The 26,536-nt window shown below is 38.7% G+C and overlaps 3 protein-coding genes across 3 annotated transcripts; all 3 read right to left on the bottom strand.

Moving 5' to 3' along the window:
• Positions 1-1,826: 1,826 nt before the first annotated feature.
• LOC149183115 (uncharacterized) lies at positions 1,827-3,416 on the bottom strand. The gene has a single exon (XM_089414837.1). The coding sequence runs from the start codon at positions 3,414-3,416 to the stop codon at positions 1,827-1,829; it is 1,590 nt and encodes a 529-aa protein (XP_089270963.1).
• Positions 3,417-23,000: 19,584 nt separating this feature from the next.
• LOC149183114 (uncharacterized) lies at positions 23,001-25,350 on the bottom strand. The gene is made up of 6 exons (XM_089414836.1): positions 25,313-25,350; positions 24,921-25,168; positions 23,873-24,832; positions 23,701-23,781; positions 23,527-23,613; positions 23,001-23,346 (listed from the first exon to the last, which is right to left on the bottom strand). Exons 1-5 carry the CDS (start codon positions 25,348-25,350, stop codon positions 23,528-23,530), a joined length of 1,413 nt encoding a protein of 470 aa, XP_089270962.1. The 3' UTR covers positions 23,001-23,346; position 23,527.
• Positions 25,351-25,511: 161 nt separating this feature from the next.
• Positions 25,512-26,536, bottom strand: LOC149183113 (uncharacterized). Its single transcript, XM_089418673.1, has 2 exons — positions 26,264-26,536; positions 25,512-26,174 (listed from the first exon to the last, which is right to left on the bottom strand). Exons 1-2 carry the CDS (start codon positions 26,527-26,529, stop codon positions 25,526-25,528), a joined length of 915 nt encoding a protein of 304 aa, XP_089274799.1. The 5' UTR covers positions 26,530-26,536; the 3' UTR covers positions 25,512-25,525.

Here is a 26,536-nt window from a genome sequence, read left to right as displayed (position 1 = left end):
TGCCAAATATTAAACCAATCAGCAATTGATATAAAGATGGTATATGTTATCAATATAAAGAAAGCCCAAAAAAAAGATATAGGAAAAAAACAAGTAAAAAAAAAACATATGGGAAAAAAACAACTAGAGTGCAAAGAGGGACAAACGGCACTCGACTGGAGCGAGAGCGAGGAGGGAGCGATGGACGCGCGTCGGGAGAGCCAGCTTCTTCGAGCGTCCGCCTGCTCGGCCATCCAGCATGCGACTAAATCTTACCAACCAGCGGCCTACGTCTTCATCCACAGGCGTTTTTTTTTCCTTATCATTCCGCATGGCCACCTTCTTCCAGAACACGTTCTCGGGTATGACGTATGCTGGTTGACACCTGGTATGGCATCTACTTATGAACTCTTTGCTACGTACACCTTTAAGTAATTTCCCTGGTGTGCTTTTTACGGTTTCCTCCCGGGCCTCTCTGGCTGATGCCTCACGGAAACTTCTGGGAAAGTTGATTTGGAGGTTTGATGTTTGCTGCGGGTGATTCTGAGACGCATGATATCCGGAACCTTATTTTGTTGTCTCAAGTCCTTTTTTGTATATCCTTCTGCATTTTATCGTGTGGCACTCATATGCTTGGCCCCCATCTCTGCGCTCTTTGACTTCGGCTGTCTCGGCTCCTGACCCGGCTGCTGCGTTCATTGCTGGTCAGTAACATTTCCTTTTCTTCGTTTGGATGATTTAACATTCATAGTTGAATGCAGGTTACGTTTCTGTGTTATTATCAGCTATGTCACACGGTTCGAGTCCGAGTTCGAGTTCGACAACGATTAAGTTTGATTCGAGTTCGAATTTTCAGATCAGGTTTGAATGAGGTTCAGCATTAGGTTCGACTATACATATTTTTCAATATATATATATATATATGACAAAATAGTAGAAAATTCAAAATCAATCCATAAACACATGAACATAAATTCTTATTAGTAAACATACATCAATAATGTAATCATTCTAACATCTAGTTAAATGTAAACGTACACAATAGTAGTTTGCAAAAAGAAATGACATAATTTTCCGTCTTCAAAATTTAAATGAATGTCAAATACTAGTAATCTTTTAAAAAGTCACATAATCAAAACATGATCAAAATTTAAACATACACATCATTGTAGGACATCTTCAAATTTCAAAATTTTAAACATCATCAAAGTCATCAACACATGGAATTCCATCATTTGGCTCATCATCATCAATGCTAATATAATAAGGAAGTCATAAAGACCATTGCCAAATAGTTATAATCCATAAAATTGTTCTAGGAAATTCAAAAAACATAGATAGTCTATACTTATGGCCTACTAGACTCTAGTATGATCAAAAAGCTCTCAATCATCATGTGCATATGGCATAGTAAAGGCACTAGAATGGTGATCATCAAAGTCATCAATAGATGGAATTCCAACATTTGGATCATCTAGTGAATCACCATCAGTGCTAATATCATCTTCTTTTGGCTCTAAATCAGCATCAAACCATGGCTCGTAGGAACTAGATGCATCTTTGGACACACTACTCAAGGCCAACTTCAAATTACTCCGAACATAAACAAGGTCTTCCAACCTTGTAGACAATAATTTGTTTCTTTTCTTGGATTGGATATGGTTAAAGCTACTCCAGTTCCTTTCACAAGTAGAGGCACTTGATCCCTGGCTCAAAATACGAACTGCAAAACGTTGCAATTCAGGAGTCTCTGATCCATAAAACTGCCACCATCTCCCTGGAGGAATATTGGGCCTATCTTGTACTGCACTAGACCTTGCAAATATTCCCTCTTCCAACCTATATGCTCAGAGCTGCTCTCTAATTCTCCTGCATTCTTCTTGATCAGGGACCAACCGTTCAACTGCATCATAAAGGCCATTCATGACTTCTGCATCATTGGTTCTTTCTATCCCAAAGAGTCTAGGATCCAAATAACAAGCTACTGCATGTAAAGGACTATGCAACATCTTCCATCTTTCATCAATCATCTCCCATATTGCAATGTACTCATTTTCCTCATTATTAAAAGATTTTGCAATGGCTTCTTTAGCACGATCCATGCCCTCATAAACAAAACCCATGGAAGGGGTATCACTATCAACCATGCGAAGCATATCAACAATTGGTTCACATACTTTTAAGACCTTCTGAGCATTGTCCCGAAAAGCATTCCCTAAAATCACCTGTTCCAACTCCTTTCCTTTAGCTTCCTTTGAAAGATGAGACTTTTCGCACTCATTGTTGCAAAAAACACCTCTTATACTCCCTTTCTCTTCAACTAACCTTTTGATAGTAATATAATATGTGGCAAACCTGGTGTCACAAGGCCTGAGCAACTCTCTAGATGCATTATTCCTGTACAAGCTCAATGTGAGTTGATGGTTAAATATGAAGTGAGAAATTTGTTTCCCCCTCCGAACTGTCTCGTTAATCCATGGAAACTTTGCTAAGTCATGTAACAATAAGTCAAGACAATGGGCAGCACAAGGTGTCCAATATATTTTTCTGTATTTATCCATGACCCATTTTCCTGCTCCAACACAATTTGAAGCACTATCTGTTATAACCTGGACCACATTTTCTTCTCCAACCTCAAGAATAGCTTCCTCTAAAATCTTGAAAATAAATTCAGAGGTCTTCTTATTCCCTGATGCATCAACTACTTTCAAAAAAAGTACCCCTTTAGCGCAAGAAACCAACACATTAATAAGAGGTCTATGATTCATATCTGACCAGCCATCTGATAAAATTGTGCACCCTGTTTCCTTCCAAGAGTCTTTAATCTTCTGCAAATTGTTTGTAACTCTTTCTTTTGACCTCTTCAAAATAGTGGTCCTTATGGTCTGAGAACTAGGAGGGAGATATCCTTTACCAAAACCTGCCATCATCTTACATGTGTTGATGAAGTAAGGGCTTCTTGCCACATTAAATGGAATTGCACATTCAAAAAACATATCACCTACAGCATCATAAACTTCTTGTTTCTGCATGGGCTTCCAAAGAGTATTTAATGTGGCTGTCCCACTTGATTTACTGATCTTTGACTGAGATAAACTCCCAACACCAACTGTGCTTGAAGAAAGTGCAGATGATGAATTGTAATTCATTGCAATTTCTGTTTGAACACGTTGTCTTTTGTTTTCATTCACTTTCTTAGCCTTTTGTATATTGTCATAATCTTTTTGAAGTGTCTCCTTGAGCTCTGCAGACACATTCTTGCAACCTTCAATGCCACCTCCTTTGCCATTAGTGACAGACAGTAAGTGGTCCATGACTCTAGTTAAAGATCCAAAAAATTCATTATTACATAACTTGCATTTCAAATGCCTCCCATGAGGCCCGTCCAATTTCTCCACATATTTCCATCCTTCTGCCGTTGACTTTGGAGGTGCCATGACAAATATGTCTGCATTTTTGTTGGCAATGGCATATTAAAATTCGAATTTTAATAAATGATAAAATAGTGAAATTCAATTTTCAAATACAAATAAAACTTGATATTTTGATGAGCATTCAAATCATGCATAACTTGTACAAATTTCAGTTTTCCAATTTCTTCAATTATTTCAAATTTAAATAACAATAATTATCACTTCCTATTGTAATTATCACTTAACAGTAATTATAGGCTATAAGTTATAAGTTTATAACATGTGTATTTAATGAATTTGAGGAGAAATAAATTGGTAGCAAGCTTTATTGAATTTCCATTAGAAAGTCAAAGCAGCCCAAACGACTGCAAAATGAAATAAAGTGGCATGTAAGGCTGAATTGTTGGCATAAATAGTTATAGAGGTTGATTCTCTGAAGTTTATTTAACAAAATGGAGGGCGATGGCATATTGGATCATATTCACCAAGCAAGTTATAATCCAGTAGTCCTGTTGTTTTAAACATAATATCATTTGTGTAATTTATTCTCAAAGATGTTACTAAATGCCAAATGGTATAGCAGCTGTACAAGTTGATTGTCTGAAGTTCATTAAACAAAATGGAGGGCAACGGCATATTACATCATATTAATTCATTAAATTATGATCTCATAATCTTGCTACGGAAACCATAACTTCAAGCACACTAATTAATTTCAAAGATTGAATGGTTATAGAGGTTGATTATCTATGGAGATTGGTGAGGTGCTTTACACTTAGTACATGAAAAATGGCCATGAAGTAATGAATAAACGAAATAAACAATAATGAACCTATCATTAAAACTTGAAAGAGATACAAATGCAGCAAGTGGATTAAAAAAATAAGCATCCACCATGAACATCATAAGCTTCTATAACTCAGATGAAACACAAAATACAACCTGTAAACCTTAAGCCTCCTCTAGTTTTAATGTGCTCATAAAGGGCAGACTTTCTCTATTATTGCAAAATTTAAAAGAAAGTACAAGTTGGCTCCATCTAAAATAATATAAAGTTAAATTGAATAAAAAGTAAATAACTATTTACATAGGTGTGAGAGATAAAATATAGAAAACAAAGTTAATCAAGATTCATCTTAAACTTAGATATATTGAAAATCTGAAAGATTAAATTTATTGAGGTGTAATTTTTTTTAATTTTTTTGACAACTCTGGCAGACCATCAACAGATAATTGATAATTGGCTCTATGGTGCAATCATGGAATTTTGAGTCCAACCACATTTCTTTAAAAAACATTCTATTACCATGACAGGAAAATAAAAAACTTAGGTCAAACCAAAACTGCCATGTTTTGCTAGAATAGGAATGTGGATTCACTGGAGATTCCGGACAAAGTTGAATAATTGTGAAGAAAATTGGAAAAGCTGGAATGTGCCAACAAAGAAAAAGAAGAGAACTAACAAACCATCAAAAACTGGTTAAAGAGACTGGAATGATTGGAGTGCAGGTTACAAGTACATGGTCCTTGGAGAACTCTACCACAGGCCACTCATTATCAAAGAGGAGAAGGACAAAGTAGCCCTGATGGTGAACCCTCCCTACATAATATGTGTCCCTCAATCTCCACTATCAAGCTGTAAGTTTGTAACTACCAGGTGTAAGTTGTAACCAAACTATGTGCAGCTTAACTGTATGTCTTCAAATTGTTTGACACAACAAATATTATGTAACATTTGTTTATGATTTTTCTTCATTTGACCCACTTTGTTATCAGAGAAAATGGCTTGATTCTGACTCAGAATTTCTGAGATTGCTTTTCACAACATCAACCTCTTCAGTTTTGTCAAAATCTTCGAAGGTTTTGATAAGCTACCAGCCTACATTCTGATTCAACTCATGTACATTGTAGAGTTACTTATTCTACTCATTTGGTGTAAGCCTTAAGGTATGAATCATGATCCGACAGACCTGCTACTTAGAGGCAGAGCATAACATCATATGAGTAAATTATTCTCAAATTTTAGGCATTATGGGCATAAATAGTTATAGAGGTTGATTCTCTGAAGTTTATTTAACAAAATGGAGGGCGATGGCATATTGGATGAGGATCATATTCACCAAGCAAGTTATAACTTATAATCCACTATCCAGTAGTCCTGCTGTTTTAAACATAATATCATTTGTGTAATTTATTCTCAAAGATGTTACTAAATGGTATAGCAGTTGTACAAGTTGATTGTCTGAAGTTCATTAAACAAAATGGAGGGCAACGAAAACCATTTAAGGCCATAGATAATTGGAAATTCTGAAACCAGTTAGAACCTGGCACTGGGCAGTTGGATTTCATAAAGTTTGATTGAATATCAAGTAATTCGCATATTGTCCAGACAGATTGATTGACTTGAGTCAGATTAAGCTTCATACTCTGGAGTCTGGTCAGGACACAGAATGAAACTTGAAAGTATTTGATCCTAAAAGGCTAAACCAAGCCAACCATGGACATGTCACATGACAGTTTTAGGAATTTTTTGTCCAAGGTAAGCGGCTTAATGCTGTACAGTGTAAAGCATACACAGATTTATCATTTAGCTGACATCTATTTAGTATTGCTATCCTAGATTCCTACGTAAGCGTCGCTTATAAAAAAATGCACACATTATTTTGTATGTCGTCTTGACCCTGAACCAGAAAATGAAATCGCTGATGAACTACAAAGACTCCCATCCCAAGCTCTGGAAAATATTTCTGGACAGCCAAACACAGCTAAACGGTAAACCTACCATTGCAAATTTGCAACAATGGAAATTGATGAGACCATTGGCACGCCGCACAAGGAACAATGCACAGATAGAAGACACGAGGGCTCCAGCCTCCAACAGAGAATTTTGACATAGCTCAAAAAAATATAGAGGCAGAAGTTCTAGCTATGGATAGAATAACAGAGGAAGTAACTGCTCGAAATTCGAATGATCAGAAGCACAACTGTTGAGAGTCAGGAGCATACCAAATGATAAATCTGATGATACAGTGATACTTCGGCGGCTCGGCCCTCAGGTGCTGCGTGCAACTGCAAACTGGTGCCGTGGTGCGTCACGCGTGCAGCGTCGATGGTCTGGAGTCTAGACTCTGTGTGCAGCACTGCAGCATCGTGCCCGGTGCCACTGCTCAAGACTCAAAGCTGCGGCCCGCAACTTCAAACGTCCGTCGTCTGCAAACTCACGACTAACAACTCAGACTCACTACAAACAAATGCTCAGGCTTCAGCAATCAAGTTTCAACCCGACAGTGTGTGCCAAAACCATAGCGCACGACTGTTTATAAAGAATTATTTTGCGGGAACTTGGAAGAACTGCTACAAAGCGGTATGCGACCCACTGTTTTCTTTGAAAACCGTCAAGGAAAACCGTCCAGGAAAATCGTCCAGAAAACCATTGATTCGTTCAGGTTCGATTCGGTTCGTTCAGGTTCGATACGGTTCGATCAAGTTTGACAGGTTCGTTCAGGTTCGAGTTCGGCTTCAGGTTCAGCGAACCTGAACGAACCTCAATTTTTTTTACAGGTTCGGCGAATTTCGAACCTGAAGCTTCAGGTTCGCTGAACCCTGTGACTTAGATTATCAGTTACAGAAGTTTATATCTTGCTTGTTACATGGAATATTATAGGGATTGTCAAAGTTTGTGTTATTCATAGCTTTGGTGTTTCCTTTAATTGCCCTCCGGGTCATAATGCTGAAAGCTATTTTTAACAAGATTAAAGCATCCATTTTCATCTATAGCCCCTGTTCAAACATCCGTGTCAAAATAGGTAGCTGGTGATGTATCTTTCAAATATACTGCTGTTGTGTTGATTGTCATAACCAGTCAGCCGAATAATTTGGGTATACAGTTCTCTGGTTTTTCCCACTGAATTGTCTCGGAAGTCTGATCTTCCGGCGTTCTCTTTTTCCGGTGGAATTTTGAAATCCTCTTTTTCGGCGCTCATTAAGATTGTTTTTAATGTATTCTGACTATCCATGAGGTATCCTTCTCTATTATCTCTGCCACCTTTGCTTGAATAATCAACTGACGGTTTGAATTTATCCTCTCAAGACTATTCACATTATGTGAACTGCTAAATTGGGTCTGGAATTTAATTTCCATTGTCCTTGTCAGCTCCTTTTTTCGGATCCCTAGGGTCCTTCTCTCTGTAGCTTCTTAATTCCATATCTAGCCTTATCCCTAGGCTCTGACAGGATCTACGGTCGGATTACATTTTCCTCTTTCCGCCTGTTTCAGTAGTTATTCTATCCATGCTTTTGTTACAAAAGGATCAATTGGTTGGATTTGATCCAGTTCCGTGCTGTACCTATCTACGTCCAGTTCCTTCCGAGCTTCCCAACAGTCACATGACAGATGGATGTGACTCTCCTGCCACCTTAGCTCTCATTCAGGCTACTATAGAGGCTGAATCTGCAAGAGAAAAAGCAGCCCATGCTAACAACTGGCATGCCACGGTGGAAGATATGATCCACATCCCTGAAGTCCATGTTCAGAGTCAATTGATAAAAGGGGGGGACCACTCTGGAAAGGGTCGATCCCTTGGGCATGACCAGCTGTATAATAAGTCCAAAAATCCAGTTAAAACAACGCCCCCTCCAAAGGTTATAACCGTGGATAGCGCAACTCTAAAAGAACGTATTGACATTTTATAAAAGCTGGCTCTCGTCGGGAAGTGGCATTTCCCGGAAATGCCTGAGGAGGATATGAGGAAATGGTTGGCGGATAAATGGATCCCTGTGATTGGCTATGTCCCTGTTATTTCCCATCTAATGAAAGACTAGTTCTCCTTCCATTTTCTAAAGGCACCTGATCTGGAAATCATCATCAACAGGCCGTGGGTATGTGGCAGAAGCTTTCTGGCATTATCCCGATGGTACTTGGGTTTTGATCCTCTTAAAAACACACCATCTAACTGTATGATCTGGGTGAAACTTCCTAACTTGCCTCTGGAATTGTGGTCAATAGAAACCCTTACAGAGATTGGTAATTCCATAGGCAAGTTCATTTATGTGGATCCTTGGTGTAGGGGCGAGAAAGACAAGAGGATTGCGTGGATCTTGATTGAAAAACCATACAAAGGTGTATATCCTGACCATCTAGTGATATCATGGGAAGGGGCTCAAATCAGTCAAAGGCTTGATTTTTGGGTTATTCCTTTTCGATGCTCATTGTGTCATCGTACTGGTCACCTCATAAAAAATTGTAGTTTTCGCTTTAAAGGCAGATCTAAGAAACAAACTTTTTATCAGGGTAGAAGCTCCGGAACAGATCTTCTTTCTGATGGAGTAAGCAATCATGAGAATCAAATAAACTCCCAGGACACAGCCCCACTCTCTTCGCCGTCCTCTAAAGAACAGTCGGTGGCTCCAATTATGACGGAATTCGAATGCACCCCTATTCCTGAGCCTCTAGAGGATAAGTCTGTGCCTTCCCCTCCCTCCATGAAAAAAGGGGATTTTGTGGTAGGATCACATCCTATCTTGATCTCTTCTTTGTCTCCCTCTCCTGTCACTCCATCTATCGGCATGCCGAAAGGAAAAGAACCTCTTCCTTCGCCTACCCCTTTCAACTCCCCTGTTCATTCGCCTGTCAATAAATCTGACAGTGATCTTGATCTTTTTCTTCAAAGGAACCCCTCAGTTCTCGAACCTTTAACCATTCATAAACCTTCTTTTCCTTCCCTCCCATCCATCAGTCCAAACTCTGCAAAGAACATCACGGTCAGGAAAAAGCAAAGGGGTGGCAGTCGACATTTTAGAGGTAGAACCATTGCTTCTCATTTTGGTGTTACTAATCTATCCCTCGTAGAAGTTCCAATCCTGGAATCCCCTGAATCTCGGCCTCTTAGAGCATGTGTGGCTGGTCAGTCTTCTAAATGACATTCTTAATCTCCATGAACATTAGGGGCCTGGGTGCTTCCCCTAAATTTTTAGTGCTTAAAGATATCTTCCTTCCGGCTCGCCCTAAAATCATATTTATTCAGGAAACTATGCATTCAAGCACAGTAACTCTGGCTTTCTTTAGGAATATGTTTCCGTCATGGCATATGGTTGCCACAGAAGCAAATGGGAAATCAGGTGGCTTGGCAGTTCCATGGGATCCAACATGGATAAAAGCGAAAGCTTTTAGATGTTGTGCTGGCTTCCTTATCTCGGCTTCCATCAGGGGACAAGCTCTTGTCATCAACATATTAAATGTTTATGCTCCTTACAGGAATCGGCTTCCTTTCTGGGAAAGGTTAATGGACTCAGAAATTTTGGACATTGAATCTTTACTGATAGCGGGAGACCTAAATGTGACATTAAAATCTGATGAATGTTGGGGAAATTGCAGGAGAAATGATCCGCTGGGTGAGAGACTGTGTCAGGAATTCCTAAGCAGGAATTTAGTAGATATCAGGCCAAAAAAAATGTCGCCTTCATGGGACAACAACAGGACGGGACAAGCCTACATCGCAAAAAGAATCGATCGCTTCATTGTTAATGCTAGCATCATAGCTAAATGGGGTATGCCGCTTTCTCATACCGGTATTGACTCCACTTCGGACCATAGACCCATTTTCCTTGAATGGAAGGAACAGGATCATAGGCTGGGATATTCCTTTAAATTCAACAGAGTATTTTTAGAAGATCAGTCCTTTAATGAAGCCATTCGGAAAAAATGGAAGGAGCTGCAAGAATCCGACATGGCTCCATTCTCCACGTTTAGAGAAAAGATACAATGATTAAGGGATGTTGCAAAGGATTGGCAAATCCAAAAGAAAAGGAAGGATAAACAGGCGTTGTTTGATATTCAAAAGGAGCTGCGAATTTTTCTCAACTCAATAAACCCAGAATGCATGTCTTTTGACCAAAAGAATCATATCAGGAAGCTGGGAAAAGTGAAACAAAGTTGCTGCAAAAGGAAGAAGCCTCTTGGAGGCTCAAAAGCAGAGCGATCTAGCTCAGAGAAGGAGATCGAAATACAAAGTATTTTCACAATTTTGCTAGCGCCAGACGAAGTAAAAACTCTATATGGAAAATTGAGGATGGTAAGGGAGGATTTTTATACTCTCAGCATGACATCTCTGTTGAAGCTACAAGATTTTTTCAGGACCAATACAGGCGAAAATAGAGTAACATAAGTGACATTTTATGGGCTGTGGATCTAATGCCAGAGATGTATGATGAAACTGCAAATGATACTTTTTTTATGCCCATAAAGGAAGAGGAGCTACAAGGTGCAATAAAAGCCTTAAAAAAGGACAAAAGCCCTAGGCCAGATGGGTTGACAATTGAATTCTTTTCACACTTCTATGATATCTTCAAGGATGAATTGCTAGGGATGGTTGATGCCTCCCGTATATCAGGAAATATAAACAGCGCCCTAACTTCTACTTTTATAGCTCTCATTCCGAAAAAGTATCGTACAGAATCACTTCATGGTTTCAGGCCGATTGCGTTATGCAATATCCTGTTTAAAATAATTTCTAAAATCATAGCAGAGAGGATGAAGCCTGTTTTAAACTCTTTCATTTCCAGTAACCAGCTTGCATTCTTAAAAGACAGGAACATTCTGGATGCAGTAGCCATGACCCAGGAATGCTTATTTTCTATTTTATCAAACAATATAGATGCTACTATTTTAAAGATTGATCTGAAAAAAGCTTACGATTGTGTTGATTGGGGTTTTCTTCGAATCCTGCTGGAAAATATTGGGCTGAGACCTCAAAGCATTAACTGGATAATGGCGTGTGTCGAAAATGTCAAATATGCAGTTATAATTAATGGAATTCCATCGTCCTTTTTTCAAGTAGAGAGAGGACTCCGCCAGGGATGCCCTCTTTCCCCACTGCTATTTATCCTTGTGATGAATTCCCTCAGCAATCAGATCAACAAAGCTGTGTCTGATCGAAGTGTTAGGCCGATTAAGATCTGCAAGGATATTTTCCTATCCCACAACCTTTTTGTCGATGATATTCTCATCTTCGCTATGCTCTGTAGAGCGTCATGGAGCTGGTTTTTCGAAATCCTTGGAAAATTTCAGGCTGATGCTGGTTTGGTCATCAACAAGGAAAAATCTATGCTGTATCACAACGATTAAAATATGGAAACTGTGTATTGGATATCTGCTCTTTTTGGCATCAACCAGTCTTCGATTAAGGAGGGATTCAAATATCTCGGCTTCTCCTTGAAAGCAAAGGGGAACCCCAAGCAGGACTGGCAATGGTTAATTGACCACTTCTACAATAAAATATCAGGATGGGAGTCGAGATTTTTATCATTGGCGGGCAGACTTATCTTGGTGCAGGCTGTATTATCTCAATTAGCGGTTTATTGGGCTCACCTTTATCTCCTCCCAGCAGCTGTTATAAATAAAATATGTTCTCTGGCGGCAAATTTTTTATGGGGAGGAAGATCTTACCAGTCCAAAATACATCTAGTTAAGATGGCGACTATCTCAAAGATGAAGAAGGCAGGAGGATGGGGTCTTATTAACATGAGAATCTTTGGAAAAGCCCTTCTTTGCAAAGCTCTTTATCGGGGCATTTATGGGACTGGTCCATGGAGTAATGTCATTCATAAAAAATATTTAAAGGGACGAAGCATGGTTTATTGGTATAGAAGGAATTCATTAGGTATCAAAAGAGGATCAGCTATATGGCTCAGCTTCCGGAAACTTCAGCCTTTCTTCATGGAAAATTTACAATGGAAATTTTTTTTAGGCTCAAGTATCATCATTGGTATTGATCCTATTGTTAATGGTCTCGAGTCTCTACTCCCCCGCGGTCTGATTTCCCATTTCCATTCAAAAGGTATATTCACATGGGATAAGTTGATCAAATCATGGTCATCTTCATCTCCTGAATGGATGGAAGGGGAGGATTTATCATTGCCTATCTCCATGAGACCTGTTTGGACTTCAGTGATTCAGAACCTTTCCAGCAAAGGGGTTCTTCGCTCTGGTAATAAGGATGATCTGACATGGTCCCTTCCGGATTCATCTTCGCCTATTCGGGTCAAGGATATATATGCTGCAATGACTGTCTTCCATCCATCAAGCGCCGATCCGATCTTCCCTCTTAGACTATGGAAGGTGGCATGTCCACTAAAAATGACATTATTTTCTTGGCTGGTCTTCTCAAACAGGAACCTCACTTGGGAGGTCCTTCAAAGAAAAGGTTGGTTTGGCCCGGGCAGATGTTCTATGTGTCACTCCGAATCCGAGACAAATGCTCACATGTTTTTCCGATGTGCCACAACTCTTCACATCTAGTATGCATTGTCCTTGTCCTTTGGTTTTCCTTACCAGGTTTTTTCTACTGTATAGGAAGCGTTCAAATGGTGGAGCGATCAATGTTCATCCTGGTGTACCTTGTTTGTCATGGTCGTTTGGTTCTTATGGAAATGGAGGAACGCCCGAATCTTTCAAGAATCTAGGGATCCCCTATCTCTGTGCATCTTCTTTTAAGTTACAGCGACTTCAATTTTTAAAATCTGTTATTGTAAGCACTATGTTCCGACTGGATCTCTTTTCCAGTATCTGGCCATTGGGTAAAATGGACTGAACAGCTCTACAGTTTTTGTTTTTCTGGACATGTATCAGATTCGATCCATTTGGTTTCAGGTTTTTGTATGTATACTGAACTTTATATTCTCTTAATATAAACTATGATGTTCTTTCTCTCTGAAAAAATAAATAAAAAGAGTGCAAAGAGAAACCAAAAACATAAACCAGCTATGTAATGTAATACAAATATCAAGCCAGAAACCCCAAAATCAAAATGGAAAAACAAGGCACAGGCCGGGCTGAAAGCCCAAACAACATCAATCCAACAGCTCTGTAGTGTCAAACAAATATACGAGCCAGAAACCCCAAATTCAAAACGGAAAAACAGGGCACAGGCCGCCCTGAAAGCCCAAACAACATCAATCCGGGCAGCAAAGCCCGTCGAGAAACCGTGGCCACAACAATACTAGCCGCAGCAGAAAACGACACCGAAAACAGATGGAGACGGCAGGAGGAACAGGACGACGGCGGTACCACTAAAGACCGCGGGCAGCAGCAGAAGACCAGAACCCAATCATGCAAAGAAGACCGCCAAAGCGCACGACCACACCGCAGCGAGAACAAGGCATCATCAGTAGCACCCGCAGGAAGAAAGCCCTGGCAACGCGGACGAACCAGAGGGCCGAAGCGGCTAGGGCTCCAGCTGCCCGGTCCTCCACTCCCTCAACTCGAAATTTACGTATTGTAACATAACAATAAACATTCAATAAAATATTTGACAGAGATGTGCTCTGACATTGAACTATCTGATTTGTAATCACGTGCTTTGATCTGACATGCAACTAAATACTTGAAATAATTTGTACCTATCTTGATCCCACTATTCACCATCCACCTATAAGACAGGAAGATAATACGCAACTTCTTCAAACCAAACATTCTCAGCTCCGATTCACAGAAAAGCATGCCATGAATATCATGCTCAGGCATGCCACTAGTAAAATATATAGGCATGCGACTTGCGTCTACTAAGCTTGTTAGTTAGACTAAGGAGGAAACAAAAACACCGTCATAGATCCGTGAGATGCGGAACGTGAGTTTACTGTGGGAGTGAAATGGGTAGTTCTCTCTGCACCGTGATTTATGAAAGCTGGTCGTGTTGGCTCAGCGTAACCTCTGAATTAACGAGGAAACAAGGACACTGTAATAGATCCGTGAGATGCAGAATCTGAGTTTACTGTGGAAGCGAAGCGCGTGGTTCTCTCTGCACCGTCATTTATGAAAGCTGGTTCTGTTGGCTCAGCGGTAACTTCTGAATGGTTGGTTAACATCAACAAAACCTCTGACATTGCCGGCCGCAGTGCCCATTGGCCTTGAGTGCACAGAAGCGCAATTTTGATCACTCTTAGCGCCTGATCTTTCGTGTAGTTCTCCTCTAATGACGAGTCAACAATGTCCAAAACTTGATCATTCTGGTATGGAATAGTCTACGGAGGCAGTAGAATGGACCCTTTTCCGGCACCGGCCGGAAAATCGTCCGGCTCCGGCTGCCGGAAATCTCCCCCTCTTCCGCCACCATCGCTCCTCCCGTTCTCCGCCAACCTCCCGGTCCGCCCTGACATTCCCTGACCGATCGCCCTAACAGATCGCCGATCGCCTGACATCCTTCCTGCACAAGGGAATGCGCTGGCTCGGGGAGTAATTCCTTCATGCGCGATCTTTCCATAGACTACTCCTTTCCCTCCATTCGAATTCAACACCCGCGCGCTGTGCTCCCCTACCCTGAGCCATTCTACTGCGAATTCTATTGCCGCCATTGTGGTTTCGATCCTCTGCGAACTCCTTCGGCCACGTACTCCTCGCAGGTAATCCCTTTAAGACTATTTTCTGTGGTTCGAATTTTCTCCCGCATAATTTCTTTCCAAAATCCGCAGGTTTTCGAATCCTCGTTAAAAAATGAAATTAAAACCATTACAATCCCTCTGTTATTCTTACTTTTGTGAAGCCCATACCCCTGTTGTGATTTGAACTTCGGCTTTTGTGGTTATAAAATCAGAGTATTAGTCATTTTAATGCTTTTAAGTGAGCATCTCCACCAATTTCTGCGACATGTTAATTCAGTCAAACTTGCGTTAATGATCGTTGTCTGGGTTGATCCATGCCCATGTTTTTGTGTGGGCATGTTTGTTAGCCAAACTGGATATACATTTCATGCTCTTTTTTTGATTTGGGGTTTAGATCTCCTCCCGAGTGAGCGGTTCAAGAGTCTCAATTCATAACCTGTTTTGGTATTCAGAGCCTCCCAGCAGAGCACAATCTGAGAGAAGGTTTTAGAAATACGAAGGAGAATCTGTTGGCATTGAATTTCTGAAGTTTCTCTTTGTATTTAGGTCTTCGAATTTTCATCCAGAAAGCAGTCAACTTGTCATCTTTGTATAGCAGGATATATGCTCGTGTATTTGTGGGAGTCATGTAAGTTAGCGAAATTGGATATATTTCATGGTCTTTTTTCTTTTTATATAGGAAGCCATCTAATTAAGCCAAACTCGCTATATTTCATGGTCTTTTTTTATTTTGGGGTTTAGATCTCCTCTGTAGAGAGAGGTTTGCTGAAATGCACTTTATTGCCAGTAGCCCTTTGTATTTTGTCTTTTGAAAAGGTCTTCAAATATCTTGCCAACACCCAGTACACATGCAGGTATGTATAATTGCATACCCCATGTGCCAAGGCATGGCCTGGTACCTTTGCCTAGAAATCCAGGAACGTACCATAAAAGTGGGTGTGCATGCCACCAATTCCCAAAATGATCTATTTTATAAATAAAAAAAGCACAGACATAAAAAGGAAGGCGGAGCCCATCTGTGAACCTTAAACATTGCTTACTAGGTCCTTTTATGAACAGAAAATCCCTAACTAATCTCTCCTATTTACATTTCCATTCTCAATCTGAAGACAGATAAGAAATTTTAGTAATGTCCACAAATGACCAAGAATCTGTTCATGGGACCAGAGTGTACAATCAGTGGCCACTCAACTATGGGAGTGTCTAGAAAACTCAAAGATACTAATATATTATGAAAATAACAGAGACACAAATGACAATACCAGAAGGAGAAGAAAGTTAGGAGTCAAAAACAGACGTGGAAACAGTGAGAGGCACAAGGCTGTAGATCAACATCATCATCATAAGTGAAAATACAAGAAGAATAGACCAGCAATCCAACAGAGAAGAACAACAAGATTAGGTTTTTCTTTGCTGTGATTCTTGCAACGAATTCATTGATAAGAGACTAAAGTGTTAAACTCCATCTAGTATGCATAGTTTCACTTGCAAGAATATTTTCTCAGCATTTTCACTTTCTTCGGTCTTAAAATTACACTTTCAAATTCTTATTCTTCTTCTTCACTCAAATTTCTCCATCATCACAACAAATCCTCTCTATCCGTTGTGGACAAAAGTTTAGAGGGCAAAGGAACCTAAGGGTGCACGGGAGGCATCAGAAATCAAGTACAGGCTTTGTCGTGCACACTGGAAAGAACATAGACAACAATGTTGTCATTTCTATTCCATTTTTTGAAATGCCTCAAGTACTCAACTATGCTGTTTTTTCTGTTTCATTTCTAAAACTGCCATTGGGCAATATTTGAATGTACTTGGTGTAAGACTTGAGAGCTATCAATGAGAATGATAAAGCTTTCTGATCAATTTTCAACAGATTGTCAATTGATGAATATTTCAATGATTTGTACAAGTTGAATATGAAAATGAATCTCAATCATTACTAATTTACATAAATTTCAGTGACTTTTTGCTTTTTTAATTTTTCATATATAGGAAATAGTGTCTAACCCTGATATACCCCCATCCCCTGTTCCAAAAAGTGTTTAACCCATACCCATACCTATTACCCACACACACTGGCAACTTAGATATAAAATATATAACCGAGATTGAATAACTTATAATGGCTTCTTATACCACTGTAATAATCTCCCAAATAAAATATGTCCCAAAGTCTCTCTCCACAACCCGAATTTCAATATCCTGCCAAACAATCATGCGAGTACTATCTACAACCATCTAATATCTACACAGTTATATTAACTTTAATGTGTACATATCCCTTGTCCCTGATTTTACTAAATTGGGATCATGCCTGTAGCCTTGGTCATCCAAGCCAGCCTGACATGAATAGACAAAAGTATAGAATTCTTCAAAGAGAATACAACACTATTTCATTAAAGTAATTAATCCATTTGTATTGATATTCCTCTGCATCCTATCTTCAGTGACATTTTTCTTTACAGAGTATCCCTATTTATATGTTAAGCTATTGTATAGTGAAAAGTGTTTATATGTTTATGACAATGAAGTAATTTTATGCTACATATGTTGTTTATGCTACATATGTTTAAGAACACCACTGAAACTTATAATTCATGTCTACTTGTTTAACATGAATTTATTGTTATTTGTTTTTCAGGTTTTTGAAGTGTAAAAAATGGTGCAAAAGTGGCATTTATGCATTGAAGTGTCTTGCTTTCCAAATCCAGGTCGAGCAGTTATTAAATTCATCCTTTACAATATGGCAACAAATCATTTATTTTATGGAAAGAGAGAAGTGCCTGGAATGACGACAAACAATGAGGCATATTACATTGCCCTTGTTGAAGGGTTAAAAGAGGCAAAACAACATGATGTCAATGATATTGAAGTCTTCACCAACTCGGAGTTGATATGTAATCAGATGAAAGGCATCTATCGGGTTCGAAAGGACAATTTAAAACCTCTTCATAAGGAAGCACTAAATTGGAGTTTTCAATTTCAACATTTTACCATCAATCACTCTGCAGATATTGAAAAGATGTCCACTGATATAATGTCCAGGGCATTTTTAAGAACATATGTAGATGCCAAATATGACATAGGATCACCATCCACTGCAACAGAAATCATTGATCACCATCAATATAAATCCCCATTGTGTGAATGGGTTGTTGTTATCATTTTTCTGGGGTCTATCATAGCATGGTTCTTTCACTAAAGAAGAACCTATTATTCCCCAACATGCAATCATTACAGTTTTTTGTATGGGAGACAAATTAATGGACAAATGTAATATATTCCATGTACATGGACAAATGTATTTTGACAGAAGTAACTGGTTCATGATTTTCTGATTATCATCAATAAATTATGTTGTTGGAGAGATATTGATATGCTATGTGATTTGTTAGTTGGTTGTTGATCAGTGATGAAAGGTTTCTTTACGTATGTGTCCTCCTCATCCATTAGATAATAGATAGTTGTCTTTACCTTGGTGGAGATGGTGCCTACCGTCGGCTATGCATACACAGCAGATTTGATGATTTCCTCCTGTGGAGCTGTTTGGGAGATCTCTTGCCTTTCAATTGTGAAAAATGCTTGCCATATCGATATGATAAAAGGAATGTCCATTTTCCCACTTGTTCATGGTAGTGATTTTAATCCCCAAGCCATGCTAGAACTTGGACCAGTCAAGAAGAGTGCAGGGTGTGCATTTTAACCTACGCCCTCTCAACTGAAAATCACATTCAACAATTTGGAGAAGGGGCTCCTATCTTGAGATTTGATTTGATCACAAACTTGTTTTTGTTGACTATGCTAGCCAAAATTTTACCTGAACAGGGCTATACACTTGTTCAGTTTGTATCCAACTATAACATATGGTAGTAGAATAGATTGCCCAGCTTGGATCGGTAGCAAATCCCAACAATCGGCAGTCTTTACCTTGGTGGAGATGGTGCCTACCGTAGGATATGTATAGACAGTAAATTGGATGATTTCCTCCTGTGGAGCTGTTTGGGAGATCTCTTGCCTTTCAATTGTGAAAAGTGCTTGCCATTTCGACATGATAAAAGGAATGTCCATTATGCCACTTGTTCATCGTAGTGATTTTATATTCAATCATATCTGCAGATTGCAGAGAATCCCCAAGCCATGCTAGAACATGGACCAGTGAAGAAGAGTGTAAGGTGTGCATTTTAATCCAGGTCCTCTCAGCTGAAATTCACATTCAACAATTTGGAGAAGGAAATCCTATCTTACCAGCTAACCACCCCTCCCTCCTCACAAAAAAAAAATGAACCTAGACATGGACCAGCCTATTATAGTCTTAACCTTGGTGGAGACACTGCCTAGCGTGAGATATGCACACACTGCAGGTTGGATGTTTTCCTCTTTTGGCATCTGTCTGGGAGATACTCCTTCTATTCAATTGTCATGAAAGTCGTTTTCCCACTTGTTCATGGTAGTGATTTTATAGTCAATAACATCTGCATAATTTCCCCAAGCCATCCTAGAACATGGACCAATTAAGAAGAGTGTAGGGTGTGCAATTAAACCTAGATCCTCTCAACTGAAAGTCACAACAATCTGGAGAGGAGGCTTCTCTCTTGAACAATTTATAACCAGACCATGATTGAGATTTTATCTGATTACAAGCTTGTTTTTGTTGACTGCGCTAGCTAAAGTTTTACCTGAACAGGGTTATACACACATTCAGTTTGTTTCTAACTATCACTTTCAGCAGTAGAGTAGATTGAGCGGCTTGGATTGGTTGCATATCCAACTGTCAGCAGAGTCTTTACTTTCCAAAGTCTTCCAACCCGATTATTTTTCACTGACTATTCATCTCATCAGAACATACAATGCTTAATTTCAAGAATTATGATGTGTTTATATGCAATTTAAGTCTAGAAACACACTGTATTTAAATTTTTAACACAGTCTTCAGAAATTTGATCTGCAATTATCTTCGACAATATGAAGATCCATTGAATATATAAGAAAAAATAAGAATATGATAAGAGAATTTCATAGGAAGAGTGTGTTAATGGATTGATCCTTATTACTCGGAGGAAACACACCATAAGAAAGGAAACCATTATGGCAGATATAAAACATGTAGGCTACCGAGGTGACAGTTGGTAGTCTATCCAAGTCACCCTTGATGGAACATGCCTGGAGTTTAAGGTATAAGAATGTCTTGTTAAAATTTCCATGTTAAACATCTCATAGTAGAATATTTCTAAACTCAAATGATCAAGGTTCAGTTATAGGTACTCTTACCAGCAATGTCTAAATGGTTCATGGTAAGGAGCTCCTTCTGTTGTGTACGAGAAAACCCTAAACTTACTAGTCAATATGTCACTCTGAGTACAGGAACTGATGGATGGCGCCTTTACAGGGTAGGAAGAGTGAACAATTGCCCATTTGAGACCTTGGAACATAGCACCAAGAGTCTGTACCTTTGATATACTAGAATATGACCACTACTCCTGGCAAGACCATGGTTTTAAATGTGCTTTCTATTTGTCCTTCTGATAAGCATCTTTGTTATGTTATTGACTGGCACAGATTTATTCCACCACAGGAATTTTGACTGCTTTGATGCTCTTACACATAGGTTTGACGTGTCAGCTAGTGGAATTTAAATTTCTGTAATATCCCAATCTTTACCCTTGGATGTATTAGATGGAATTATGTTCAAATTGTAAAAGTGTTTATAATGATGGGAGACAAGGCACACGGGCTTAAATAAAATGACCATGTGTGTAAACGATGTAAATATGTTGTATGGATTCTTAGTGCGGATATCAAGGCCATAGCCTGACTAGTGAATGGCTAGGCATGTAACTGTAGTAATTATGATTTTATGTACCATGTGGCAGATCTTTTTTTGTTATGCTCAAGATATGTAAATAGTGTTTCAAAAATTAATATGAAGGTCCAAGATGGCTGCAGAGAGCACCAGAGGGGCTACGAGTCCACTATTGGGAAGGAAAACAGGGGACCCATTCCATCTTTCCAAGCTCCTACCTTTCTTGATTTGTTATATAAACTTCACTCACCATCTTTGACTTAGAATCCAATCATTGACTGCATGGAGTGGTTGGTGAGGAAGTCTACCTCACATAGTTTTGAAAGCATGGGGCTGGGTACAACCATTAAGGAGAAGTACAAGAAACCCTATTGTCATGAAAATTTGAACCTTCTCCATTTCCATGCACAATCTTTCATTCTAATTCAGATGGACTCATTGATTCATTCTTCTCATGTTCCAGCATGATTGAAGTTCTGAAAAATGCATTCCCATGCTTATGGAACATGTCTAGCAGAGGGAGTGATATTATAATAAAAGTTCAAATAAAACATAAAGTTTGGGCATTAACATTTGAATCAATTTCATGTTGGTTGATGGTTGGCACAGCTTGGCTGCGTGCCATCTTGGGGTGATGGAGGTTGTGGGTTCAGATCCTGCTGCTCTGAAAGAGAATGGGAAATAGTCACATGCATTATCGGACAAAGAATACTGTCAATTTTTGTTTACGATGGGAAGAATCAGAGCAGCTAGATTCCAAACAATTGGTTTAGGCTTAACTGACTCTTTTCTTGGTTTATTAGTGAACCATCTCTCAAGGGATGGTGAGAAAGATTCTATTAGAAATATTCTTGTTATTGCTCTGACTCACATCCACCAAAAAGTAGAGCCAGCTCTAATAGCTCCAAATTAATTAGATAGATTGATCAGTATTCAAATACTTGTTATCCCACAAATACAAAAGGAATTTCCTATTCTTTTATGTAGCCAAGGGTTCTACTTGGAAAAAGAGTTGTCCTGTCCCGATGAATTTGGATCTAGAACCATACGTTCTGATGCAGGAGATCTAGCAGCACTGGCCAATGAAGCCTTAATAATTAGTATTACCTGAAAGAAATTGGTTATAGACACTAATACAATTCTATCAGCTAACTGCATTCCCATGCTTTAGATCGATATACAAATCTGTAAGTGACAAAATCCAGCAACAGAGAGCGCTTTGTGGACCTGTGAAAAGAGATGGATGGTTTTAGAGGAGCATAAAGGCTGGATAGCTAATGAAACACCAATTTTCCTTGTAAATTGCTGCTCTGTGGGTGCCATAGAGGCAAGGTGTAATGCTGCCAGAAGGTAGACAGCATGATGGGCTATTACTGCCAACACCGAGAGTACTAGAATGGAGAATACTCTCAAGGAGCTGTTTAGTAGAGAAGGGAGATGTCTTCCTTCTCCTTGCACTGTGGGAGAATATTCCCAAGGGACTGTTGAGTAGAAAAGGGAGATGCCTTCCTTGTGCTGCGTGGGAAGTGGATAAGAATGCCATGATTGTTTCATAGCTCAATGATTACTCGGAGTTTTTAGTTGTAAGTAGTTTCATTGATCCTAAGAGCAATTGAGATGGGGGAGTGACTTCTGAATCTGCAGGAGTTTCCTTCACTGAAGTGGCCTCTTAGCTCAGAATGGGGGTGGCATTTGCAGTGGAACATATGTTTGAGTGAAAAGTGCTCATACACAGCCAGTTTCTTATACCATCTCAGTGAAAAGTTAAGTGTTCATTCTCTATTTATAACTTGCAAATTAAGTTAATTTATGCTTATGAATGAAATTCAAAATGGAATCCATGATTTAAATGAGTTTCTGCATGCTTATGAGTTACTGCATACATAGCTTTGTTAATCTGTAATACAGTTCCATCCTCTACTGGTAATGTAATCAAAGTGCAATGGCTGAGACAGAACTAGTATGAAGTGACCATCATATATAACATGTTCTTCAATACAATATGCATGCTAAAAATCAAGTGTTTGGATAAACTCATGAGCAGTTTGGGTTACAAGGTTAATAGGAAAAGAAACAACTTGGCATGGTAAATCCTGGGCACTGCTTCTCAGTCATTTCCAACCACCTTGCCAATCACTTGCAGAATTCACACAAATTTTACAGTCAGATAGAATTTTCTTACTTCATTTAGGGTACATCACCCTTAAGCAAGTATGCCAACTTGTATAAGACATAATTGCCTAGTGCTCAGAATAAGACATAATTGTCATCCTCACTGTTATCTATTTTATCTCAATTTTCTTTACAGTATATGCTTCTTTCTTAAATATGAACACCATAAATAAAATAAGATTTGTTTTGATCATATAACAGATCTAACATTTGAGAATATATTTGAAGAACAATTTAGATTGATGTCAAAAACAATAATTCATTCCCAAATTGTGGTGTGTATACATCATTGTTACAGCTTAGTCTGCAGTATTAGACCAATTACGTGAGAAAATACAGAAACATTGCAATAAAAAGAACCGACAATTGAATTTGTTGAACAATTACAGAGCCATGTGAATTAACTTGACATTCCATGTCAAAGTTCAAAATTTCATGAAACTTCAGGAGAGTAGTGGCATATAATTGAACTTTTACTTTTGCATTGATGAGAGCTCAAACATTCCTCGGTGCTCATCAGGCACCCATATTTTTAAAATTGCACTGATGAAGGCTCAAACTTTCCTCAAATTTTGCAGGCACCCATGTTCTCAATGTACCTAGAGCCTTCTGAAACAACACAACATTCCATGTCAAAACACAAAGTTTCATGAACTTTCAGAGAACAAATTATGAAAAAGGTATTTTTATAACAACATAACAACGGAAAAACATAAATATACTTATCATATGATAAAGGGCCACCTGACGACGCCATAATAACCTAGCTTATCTATTATTTGTGCATACCTCATTGATTCCCACTAGAGTTGAAGTCCTTCTGTAGATGATCAGTCATGGTTGAAGATGATGCTTCTCCACTTATTCTATAGTTACCTAGAAAAATGTCAAACGTTATCGCAAAGAAATTTTCTAGAGCATCAAGGTATATGTGCACACACAATGAAAGAGTATCAAATGTACCTGGCATGGAAAGTAAGGTTGGATGGTCTTGCATCTCCCTTTGGTCTTGGGTTATCACCATGGTTGGGGATTGTTGCATTGCTGTAAAAATAAACATACCACATGTTAAAGAATAGTGATGATTAAATACTTAAATCTAAAATCATGACTCTATTCAACACATGAAACTAACCTGGAACCATAGAGACGGCATTATTTGATCGATGACGTCCTCGCTTATTGAGGTATCGAAACTCAAATGGTTCATATTCTGATGGATCAACATTTAAATCAATTTCCAAACCATTGTTTTTTCTGCTGCTTCTTCTTTTCTTTGTGGGGCTAAGGAAACTCTTCTTCCTCTTCAAAGATGGATCAAGAGATTCCAATCCAGGTGTGAAGTCAAAATCAGTAACGTGCAAATTATTGGCTTCATCCAACATTTTTTCAAGCATATCAGTCAATTGGATTGTCTTTGCCAAAGTAGTAGGAGGGTTATCTAAAATGAGATGGGTATAGCTAAACAACTTCTCCCTTGCCAAATGAAGTGCCTCGACATCTGCGTCAACTTCATTTGTGGCCATAAGAGTAGCATCGACATCTTCATCATGGTTTTGAGGCTCTATATTGATCTCAGGTGGGTCATTGCATATGTTATCCTCTGCATGCTGATGAAGCAATGGATTTGAATTATCCGATTGGAAATACAACCAATTAACCTTTATGGCATGCTTGCAAATGTTTCCACGGATAGACCATGGACATTCACACGTTATAAAATCCTTACGATACCAGGTGACAAGGTATTTTTTATCTCGATCTGTCTGACTTCTCACCCAATAAGCATGTGTTATGTTCTCATGAGGACAACAATCAGTATCCATAATTTTTCTTGCTCGTTCCACTGATGATTCTAGCTGCTTTTCTCTCTTGTAGTTGTTTAGGAATCCTTCTTCTTTTAAGATTTCCTTGAACCGATAACAAGGTTCAACTGTTGTTAGTAGCATATGCAATAACCAATCCATCCTCCGGGCACATTTTTTCCTTCTATCAGATAGAAATGTTGTTTTTAGGTAACAATGGTATGACTCAACAGCATTATTGGTCTCCTGATTTGCATGAGGAAACTCCCGACAACCTTTCACCCACATACCTAATTGCAAATAGAACGATGTCAGTCTCACTCTATCACCTTTATAAAAGAAAAAAATACATATAATATGAAAAAAATGTTTACTTACGAATCTTATCTCCAGTGACCCAATTCTTGTTGAAATAGTCTAAGAACTTCTCTTCATCTGCAAACTTGATAAAAAATTGATTGATTGCATCTTCCACTTCATAATTGAGAGTGTGTTTCATGATGAAACCTAACTCACTGAACATCTCTTTGGCTTTTATGGAACTAGTGGCCAATCGATTGACATTTTTCAACCAAGCCCTCTGTACATGCCAAACGCATAAGATCACATCGCAACCTGTGATCCTCCTGCCATATTCAATGCATTTTAGTGTGATATTTTTAGAAAAAATGCATGTTTGGTTATATCATGACAATGTTAAAGTTACCTCAAGGCACTGATTTCAGCCAATGCATCATCAACCATGAAAGCATTGACTTTCCAATCAGGACGGGTTTGGAAACACTTGCGCATGAGCTGCTCCAGCCATATTGCAATATCATCTGATGTGTTTCGTGATGCCACGACCCATGCAATAGGCACCCCGCTTTGTTGTTCATCAAATGCCACGAGTGTATACAATTGATACTATCATTTTCAACATTACATAAATTCAAATACAAGTTATTAATCATTTTGAATGGATACAACTTAAATAAATATATTCAATAAATCATTGGCATCTGACTTACCCCATATTTGTTTGTGTTAAATGTTGAATCCATGGCTATTAAGCTATTGTGCGATAGCTTGACCATTGTCTCCAACATCCACTTTGTTTGAATCCCTATTATAAAAGGGACCTCCACACCATTGGGCTTTTGGTAAAAGAAAAAATCTTCCCGATGCTTTTGATACCAAAGGTTTACACTCATTTCATCCTTTTTGTGAAGTTGATAATTTCCCTTCGCCAACCTATTATAAATGTTTACAATATCTTTCCTGCATAAGAAGAAATCTCTATCTCGAGTTGCCACATCGATGTCAACATGTCTCTTAACGTGGGTTCTATACACTACATCAATAGGCACTCTCAAAAAGAAACAACTCTCTACATATGCAACAATGTCCCTCGAAAGCCTTGGCCTAAGCAAGGCCCTGGTCTCACCTGAAGTGTCACATTGACCATGACAAGCCCAACCTTCCCCATCTACATGTTCATACATATTGAAAGTTAATATTGCTCTATCAGGAATTTCATGCATAACTTTCACAATAAAGTGGCATTGGCAACCCCTCTTCTGCACAAATGAAGTCCTTCGTTTAGCTGAAAGATTTCCTCTTTTGTCCTCTGGGCCAAATGAACAATAATAGCTAAACCAAAAATTTAAATTGTTAGTACATACAAAGAAAGATAACCGTGGTTTCAAAAGATCTAAACAATATATATTTTAAATACTCACATATCATATTGCAATGCAGCAGTAGATCTTTCTTTTGGTTTACCCTTTATTTTTCGTACGAAATTACATGGAGCAATAGGATTTTCTTCCTCTCCTTTTATAAAGTCAGCAACCCGTCGTAACGGGATTACAGCAACACGATCAATACCATTGTTTTTTGTATTTATTTCTGTCCAAACCAAGTCTTTATTAGAGAAAGTCATTTTTCCTTTGAGGTCTTGCACCTCAAGATCCATGATATATTGCCATTTCTTTCGCTTGCCCATTTTGAAC

This window comes from Pinus tabuliformis, chromosome 3_2 (genome assembly GCF_031772625.1).
Source record: "Pinus tabuliformis cultivar Carrire ecotype Pingquan chromosome 3_2, CPIR1, whole genome shotgun sequence".
Taxonomy (NCBI): Eukaryota; Viridiplantae; Streptophyta; class Pinopsida; order Pinales; family Pinaceae; genus Pinus; species Pinus tabuliformis.
This window is presented reverse-complemented; position numbering and strand designations above follow the sequence as displayed.